General features: G+C 39.8%; 1 protein-coding gene across 1 annotated transcript; it reads left to right on the top strand.

The window, feature by feature from the left end:
• The first annotated feature begins 1,374 nt into the window (after positions 1 to 1,374).
• On the top strand, positions 1,375 to 8,452 carry calcoco2 (calcium binding and coiled-coil domain 2). Its single transcript, XM_035669241.1, has 15 exons — positions 1,375 to 1,531; positions 1,999 to 2,170; positions 2,251 to 2,350; positions 3,606 to 3,766; positions 3,928 to 4,053; positions 4,163 to 4,288; positions 4,373 to 4,480; positions 4,568 to 4,677; positions 4,763 to 4,832; positions 6,117 to 6,284; positions 6,379 to 6,567; positions 7,191 to 7,307; positions 7,387 to 7,567; positions 7,821 to 7,846; positions 8,195 to 8,452. Exons 1-15 carry the CDS (start codon positions 1,440 to 1,442, stop codon positions 8,354 to 8,356), a joined length of 1,908 nt encoding a protein of 635 aa, XP_035525134.1. The 5' UTR covers positions 1,375 to 1,439; the 3' UTR covers positions 8,357 to 8,452.
• Positions 8,453 to 8,479: the final 27 nt, after the last annotated feature.

The following is an 8,479-nucleotide window of genomic DNA, read 5'->3' as shown; positions in this document are numbered from 1 at the left end:
TTCAGCCAATCGCAAGCCGGGCTGTGAGAATACTCGCTTCTGATTGGTTGTTTGGCTCACCGATGAGAAAAGGTTGATCCACAGGTGAAGCTTTAGGTTTCCACATATATTTCATTATTATCAGGTAGTTTCTGCACAAAATGCATGTTTTTTTATCTGAAAACACCTGCCCTGAAAAAAATAAATAATATATAATAATAATATATTATTCTATATAATAATATATTATTATTATACTGTAGGATCCAAGATTTATCATAAAATCACCAGTTTTACTGATATAAATGATCTATTGTTTCTTATTATTTAATTTAACCATAAGTGCACAATTTTCACATTTGTAAAATTATGATTTTTATCTTTTTTATATAAATTTTACCCAACATATGAGTTCCAGTAGAAAATATATATAATTGTAGTATTGTTATTTTATTATATGAATATTACCGTTCAGAGAGAGGGTGGCCTACTTGAATTTGATTTATTAGTGTTTTATTACTATTATTTTATGCTTTTTTTAAGTGGTAAAATCTGCTGAAATGGCTTAATGTCCAAATTCTATCATATGGCTTCTTTAACTGACTGATTGGAAACCTTTCATGCACTCAGGCATGTTTAGTTTGCTTGTAAAAAACTAATAAAAACACAATAAAATACAATAAACATTTCCCCTTTGGCTTTAAAGTGAATATATAAATTATTTTAACTACAGGTTCACGCAGCAGCATCAGTTTGTAATGAGTTTGGCTCCCTCTTGTGATTTTATCTCACACTGCAGAAGAGAGGAAGGAGTGAGTTGTCAAAATAGGACTACATCTCCCACAATGCACCACCACTGATGCCTTCAATACCAATCGGAAAGGAGGACGCTGTGTATTTGATTTGTGCGCACATGAGCCTGTGAGATATCAGAGCTTATCTGACTCCACTGATGTAACGTTTGGTCAGCTGTGATTGTTTTTTGCAGCCTACAAACTTATTATTATGTCCACTTTTCTGTTATTTTGTTATTAAGTAATGTTTTTTTAAACAGCACAACATGTATTATAATAAATACAAAGATAATAAAAGTAGTTAATTCAAATAATATACTCTCCATGTTGACTGTGTCGACTAAAAAGTATATGTTTTTGTTTTAGTTCAGATTAATTGCATCTAATATAAATAAACATGCGTAGAAAATATAAAAGTAAAAGAAGAAATATAAAAATCTATTACATTTTATAAAAGAAAAAACAAATAGCTAAAAAGTTAAGTTGAAAGCCTCATGAGAAGATTTGTTTTGGATCCATAAAGTTGCATCTATTTACGCTGTTAAAGGTTCAAAGTTAAGCTGCTAAAGACTATTATTGTCTGCCAACAGATCCTTCCTTAATGTCACACACTGGACCTTTAAGTGGCAGAACAGTGATGTCGTATTTACAACCCTGGTGGTACAAATGTCCGAGCAGCGCCTGAACGCACTGCAGTGGCTGTTGAGGACAGACTTGCTGACTGACGGTTGTTCTCGATGCTGTGACACCGAAAACATGTGAGTTTTAATGTTTTTATATCCTAACATTTACTGAAAGTGTGGGTTTGTTAGAAGAGCTCAGAGTGAAACCAATATCGTGTAGCAAAGTAATCAATACATAATGTTTCGGGTGCGGTCTGTTTTTTGTTGGCGTGATTACTTTCGTTTTCTTTATTTTTAAAAGTGCTCTTTAAAGTGCTATTAAAAGTTTTTAGAACAGATTAAATGCCATTTCCGGAGAGGAGGTGAATAGTTTTATTGATATCTATCAGCCTGTTCTGCTCTGGGAAGAGTTTTAGCAGTTAATTATGACTGCGTAATCAATTTGGAAACAAGATTGTAAGTGCGCAAAAACAACCACAGGAAGAAAGAAGCCTATAAAAAAAAAAAAAAACCCCTTTCTGTTCTACCAGAGACCATCTTGTGACACCTGCGGTTATCAGTCACACTCATGTTTCATCATCACTGTTTATTTGTTCACTCAGCATGGAGAGCTTCACAGAGGTCGCAGCCACCAACTCCTCCGCACGCACTTACTCCCAGGTGGTGTTCACGGACATCCCGCAATCATACCAGCCTTCAACCCACATCACCTGCAGCTACACCCTCACCGCAGCCTTCCAGCCCAACCCCAGGGACTGGGTGGGCATCTTTAAGGTGAGGAAAGCGATGGCACAGGTAGCCCCACAGTTATTTTCCGTGAAGTGGAAGTCTTGGTCTCACTTCTTCCTTTCCAGGTGGGTTGGAGCACAACAAAGGATTATCATACCTTTGTGTGGGTGGAGCCATGTCTGGATGTGGTCGAGCAGTCTGTGACAAGGCAGGCTGTTTTTAAAGGTAAGAAATAGTTTCACTTTTGCTGCAGGGTTACATAATGCTTTGTTATGTTCATAATATCCTGTAAGAAGTTTCAGTATAAAGTGTAAACACTTTTAAGCTCAAGTTGATGCTTCAGTCTCTGTTTTTATGAGCTGGCTGCGTGTTTATATAGAAACTCAGTGCCTTCATACAGGTTATCTGTTGCAGTCAAATTCTCTATGTAAACTAGAGAGTCAGATTTTATGTTACGTGTAGGTTATCTAGCTCTTTATAGTAGCTCAACCGCTCACAGATATTTACAGTTTCTGAGTCTTTTAGGCCACAGTATGACCTTTCAGTGCAAGTTACAGCCTCTGTGTGCCTCATTTCCCTTCTCAGTTAGTTCTTTTTAGGCCCCAAACAGCTGAAACTGTCTCACATAATGCAGTGGATCCTTTATAATTGTCTTCTGGCCCCTAATATTAATCTTGGGTCCGTTGGCTCTAGGCTAATTAGTTAAATATACAGTATATGTCTGTTAGGTGTGATTAAGAACATAAACAAGGAGGCAGTTTGTGTTGTTTGGTGAATGAAACACCTTAAAAAACGCACAAACATATTATACTTAATGTCAGGAGAGAGGCCTTTAAGATTAGAAAGAGACAAAAGGGAAAACTAATGTTCATCATAAATGTGTATCTTAAAAACAAATGTAGGAACTGTTATAATGCTCGTTACCTGGGAGTGAAACAATATGTCAGTTTTACAGTAAGGGTGTAAGTTTAAGATAACTTTAGCCACAAATTAAAAGAATCAAGGGTAATTGATAAGTATAATAGTGGCTATTTATTGATTAAACAATCAACAGAAATATAATATCTATCGAGCAAAAATGCCAAACTTTTCCTGATTTCTTCCTGTCAAACGAGAGGATTTACTGTATTTCTCTCTTATATAATTGTAAACTGGATATTTTTTTGGTTTTGGACTGTTGGTCAACATAACAATATAAAACATGCTTCAATTTTACAAAGATACATCAATGATTTTAAATATTCGTGCTGGCGATACTTTTTTAAAAGGTCCTTCGGTGCAGCAGCCTGGGTCATTGAATTCTGACCTTTAGTCTCTGCTGCGGGTGTAATCACCCGCCCCCCTCCTGTTTCCCTCTTTCCTCCCCTTTTCCTGGTCAGCTGTCCTAGATTCAAATTAAAAGAAAAAGAAATATATATATATATATATTTAGAAAAAAGATCTTGCCCTCTAGCAGTCTGCTCTGTTCTTGCCCAATTAGATTACTACCTGCCAAAGGATGAGATCGAGTTCTACCAGTTCTGCTACGTCGACAGTACTGGCCAGGTGCGAGGAGCCAGCACTCCTTTCTGTTTCAGAAACCCAGTGGAGCAAAACATGGAAAGCAGCACGGATGACGAGCTCCTGGTTATCACGACACAGGTATCTAGATTTGGAGATAGTGACTGTATCTTTTGATAATGCTGTTCTTGCAGCAGGGTTGTTGACTGAGCTCTGTGACACAACTCTTTATAATCTAATGGGATCAGATGGCTAAAGTAAATACAGCTTAATATTGATTCAATGTGCTTCGTTGAACCCAGGAACAGGTCGAGCAGAGCGTACGTGAGAAGGCTGAGCTGCAGAAAGAGTTGACTCAGATAATGGAGGAAAACGAAACCTTGAAAAGAGCTCTGCAGAAGGAACAGCAAGACGCCGCCAGCTTGAAGGTCTGCTTATCTAACTAATCGTAACATCTCGGTGATAGTGGCGACATTTGCTCATTGTGAAACTGTGGAGTTAAACTATAATATGATGAACCGTGTTTCTTTTCTACAGGACGAGAACGAACAGAAAGAGAAAGAAAAGAGTCAGCTGCTCAAAGAACTGGGTCAAATCAAGGAGCAAAATGAAAACTTGAAGAGCACCTTACAGGAACGGCAGAAAGAAACAGACCACTTAAAGGTTTGTTGTTGATCCACGTGTGAACATATAAACCCAGTGCTACAGAATCAGTGTGAAAACCTAACTTTTGGATGTCAATATTAGGAGGAGATGACCCAAACGATGAAGCAGATGGAGACACGAGAACGTAAAGCTGCTGAGGAAAAAATTAGTCAAAGCATGAGTTTCGACAAAGCGGCAAAACAAACTGAGGTATGAGATCGTTGCATCTCGCTGTTAAATGCTCCGACTATTTCTTGTAAGAGTCCTTTTATTTTTTTAATATTGCATTTGTTTCAGACGCACGCTCAGGAGAAATACGACCGAGCTGTGATGAAGATCAACCAGCTCAAAGAGGAGCGTGAGGAGCTGAGGGGCAAGGTCGATGCTCAAAGTCAGGAGATCTGCAAGTGAGTCAAGTTAAAGTCGGCTGTTAGAACTTGTGCGTAATGTTTTCTGAACAATAAACAAATGTTTTTTTTGTGTGTGTTTCAGGCTAAATTCCATAATCAGAGAAAAAGAAAGGGAACTGTTCAAAGTGAATGACAACATCCAGCTCCTGCAGGTACCTTTCTGTGCAACAGTCTAACTCAGACTATGTTTAAAGTCTTGAAATGAGGCACTGACATACTTTGGCATACAAATCTTACATACAAATGAGGAAAACGCTATAATTGTGTGTTTTCCATATGAAATAACACTATATGTGCGTGCATATGTTTGACATTTAACTTGCGTTGAGTTCATAGATCTCAAATAATTGTAGTTTCTGAGATACAGCCAGTTTCTTATCACTCTATTTAGTCTTTGGGCACATGGGACAACTGTTTTTTTCCTAAAATAGTTGAAAATGCCCTGAATAAGCAGTAAAAAAAATGGGATTTTTTAAATATTTTCAGCACACGAATGCGACAAGCTCCTATTTATAAAGTCCATTATAAAAGTTGCCACAACTATTATTAGTCTGGACAAATAAAGAAGACTAAATATAGTATGATTTCAACTGCGGCCACAAATAGGTTAAGGAATTAAGCTAGCATTACTTAAAGATCCCCTCCAGTCATTTATTAAGACCTATAATAATCTGCTTGGAACAACAATGTATGTCTGATGTGTCAATAAAAGTCAAATTTCCACATTAAAATCCTTTAAAAAGGGATCCACTAAGCGGCTAATTTAATGTCATGATGCCAGACCAGAGTCAAAGAAGAGAGATGTACTGTAAATCTTTATAAACAGCTCACAAATATATAGTTTAATTCTTAAAAAGTGGTTTAGTAATTTACTTAAACAGCTGCTTGCTGTAGTTTTCAGCAAAAGTTACTCAAACAGGAGGAAATGATGAATTTGTTAAGGAACTACTTTCATCTGCGGATTAATACACATTTGGTGCTTTAGGTGAGTATCTACAGCTGCAGCTCTTGACTCCAAAAGGTCCACTTACTGGCTTTTTCCCCCCAAGCGAATGACACTGGCTCAGGTGTCGCCATGTGACCTGATAACGAGTGGTCGCATATCTGGAGACATCGTATCCCCCGTCTCAGTTCAGAGATGGTGTTCGGCCTCAGATGACACCTGAGCCAGCTGCACCTGCTGATGAAGACTGTGGCGTGATTTAAAGCTAGAGCTCCTTAATGGACCTTTCAGTTGAGATTAGAAGAATAACATGTATCAGGTCTGATCCTTTAAGAGACAGACCGTTATCAGACCATAACTTTGCCAATAAAGTGGAGCAACATCATGTGTTAAATGCTCATAAATGCCATTATAAACACTTAAAAACAGGACAGGTCAAGATTTGGGTCCAGATGTGAACTTTGGTCCTGTATTCAAATGTGTGTTTTACCAGGTTGATGTCCAGAGCAGCGAGAAAGCGAATGAGAAGCTCTCTGCTGAGCTGCTGAGGTTGCAGAGCCTTGCACACAACATGGACGACATGAAGAAACAGAACCAGGAGTTATGCAGGAGGCTGTCGCAGCAGGATACACCACTGAACAGCCCAGATGACGATCTGAGGGTGGGAACAAATTTTAAAAAAAAAAGAGGCTTTTAATTACAAACAATGACACAGCGTTCCTCTGTGCTTAATGTTACGATGTCTTCCCCTTCAGGAGCAGTGTCAGACTCTCACCCGCAAGCTGCAGGACACTCAGGCGAAGTTGGCCACTGAGAAGGAGGAGTCCAAAAACATCAGGAGCCGAGTGGAGTATCTGGACAGAGAGGTGACGCAACTCAGGGAGCAGCTGGAGGGCGTGATCTCATCCTTGGACCAGGCTAACCGGAAATGTAACAAACAAGAGGTAAAGTGAAGACAAAAACCTCGGTTCAAGTATATTTATGTGGCCAAAAGTATGTGGACATGTTATTATGAGCTAAACCTTTTAGTTCCAATGAAGGGAAATCTTAATGCTGCTGCATACAATGAAGCTGTATTTTTAGGAACGCTACAGGAGGACTGAGAGCTGAACACTTCTAAAACAGACTTTTAAAACCATCTGTTTCTGCTTCTGGTCTCGAGTACGGATACGAGCTGAGTCTCAGCTGCATGTACGGTTGTTTGAGGGAGGAAGGGGGGTTGTCACGGGTTGGTCGTGGTCAGCGAGACGTCACCGCAACCCCCAAAGCAGACTGAAGTGGACAACCCACAAAATAAAAGGTGTAAAATAAAGAAAAAGCTAAAGAAAACTAAAAGGATTTTTAAATATTTGGCTTCTCTGAGACTTTGAGAGAGGCTGTTCGAGAGCTGTGCACCACGCAAGCTCTGGACCCAACCTCACACAATGTTGAATAAATCAAAGCCTGAAATCAAAAGAGAGGAACACATGATGTCCACATACTTTTGGCCATGTAGTGTATAACTCTGGTTTGCTTTCTATATCTGTGTGTTGAAAGCGACGGCTTCTTTCCTTTCGTTATTTTTCAGCTACAACTCAGAGAGGCCCATGAAAAGATTGCAGAGAGAGAAAGCGACACAGAAGACAAGGATCACTTGATCATGCTGGTGAAAAAAGAGAAAGAGGAGCTTATGAGAGAACACCAGGTACGTTTTACACAATCGTCTCGATTCAGAGGGTTGCTTTGTGTTCTGAGAGTTTGTTCAACTGTATTTCTTCTGTCAGAATCTCACCAATGATATCGAGGCGCTGCGGAGAGCCTACGCTGACATCCAGGCAGCTCCCCCCGCCGAGTCGTCATACATGCAGCCTGACGTCACCTCGCCAGCTGGCACCACGCCTGCCGCCCAAGACTGGCAGCAGCCGGAGTCAACTGAACAGGCTGAGAACCTGTATGAGACCATAGGTGAGTGACGGGCTTAGGATTGGGCGATATTAATGCTATTATTAGATAGTATATTAGAAGATTATAAACAGATTTTATGTTTTTACAGAAATGGCTATTAACTTTAACATCTCTGGGTGAATTAAGGGCCGTCCACACCAAAGATTTCATCCATATCACCACCTAACAGCTTAATCATCATAGCTGCAGGCCAAGAATAAACAATTAACGGTCATTTTGTTTAATAATTTGGCCTGTTTCTCTTTCCTTGCAGGGAGCGTTGCAGACCAAGAGGAAGAGGTAAGTCAAATGAACCCATCACTCATACGATTCCTCTCCAGAACGTGTTGTCAGTGAGCAGTAGCGGGTTATTTATCTGTATTTTCTTACAATCTTATAATCTTTCCAGTCATGAATCACAAAATGACCTAAAAGTGGTAGAAAAAGGAAACCTGAAAGAAGTAGTATTTAAAAGCAGGACACAGGGCAGCTGAACTCCACAACACATCCCTCGATGTTCAGTCGAGGGATGTGTTGAGAGTGACTCAACTGTTTACAGTTTATTTTCGAAGCGGACCTTAAAACATAATCCGCTCCCTATTCTGTTACCGCTTCTAATGCGTGGCCTCTATTTCTGTTCCATTGCAGTCGCTGGTGTGCCGTCACTGCCAGGAGAGGTTCCCTCTCATAACCCAGCAGGAACTGGAGCAGCACGAGCAGAGTCACAGAGTCTGTCCCTTCTGCACCATGATCTGTGACAACATGGAGCAGTCTGTGTTTGAAGATCACGTCTACAGCCACGAGCTGTGAGAACGGGCACCGGGTCCAAAGGTCCCGTTGGGTATGACTCATGTGTTTGGGGGGTAAAAAAAAAAAAAGGTCTTACAGGTTGGGTTGTATGTAAAAGGGCTGCGCTGATTTCTTTTATTTTTT

The sequence above is a fragment of the Morone saxatilis genome, unplaced genomic scaffold, assembly GCF_004916995.1.
Source record: "Morone saxatilis isolate NCDOM2014 unplaced genomic scaffold, NCSU_SB_2.0 Contig1, whole genome shotgun sequence".
NCBI lineage: Eukaryota > Metazoa > Chordata > Actinopteri > Moronidae > Morone > Morone saxatilis.
Note: the sequence above shows the minus strand (reverse complement) of the source record. Positions and strands in the feature narration are given on the sequence as shown.

Bases quoted from the DNA above. Each gene is read 5' to 3' on its own strand.
- calcoco2 (XM_035669241.1), top strand. From the start codon at position 1,440: ATGTCCGAGCAGCGCCTGAACGCACTGCAGTGGCTGTTGAGGACAGAC. The intron at 4,289-4,372 runs GTTTGTTGTTGA...TGTCAATATTAG, and splicing joins AAGAAACAGACCACTTAAAG to GAGGAGATGACCCAAACGAT. The intron at 4,833-6,116 runs GTACCTTTCTGT...GTGTTTTACCAG, and splicing joins ACAACATCCAGCTCCTGCAG to GTTGATGTCCAGAGCAGCGA.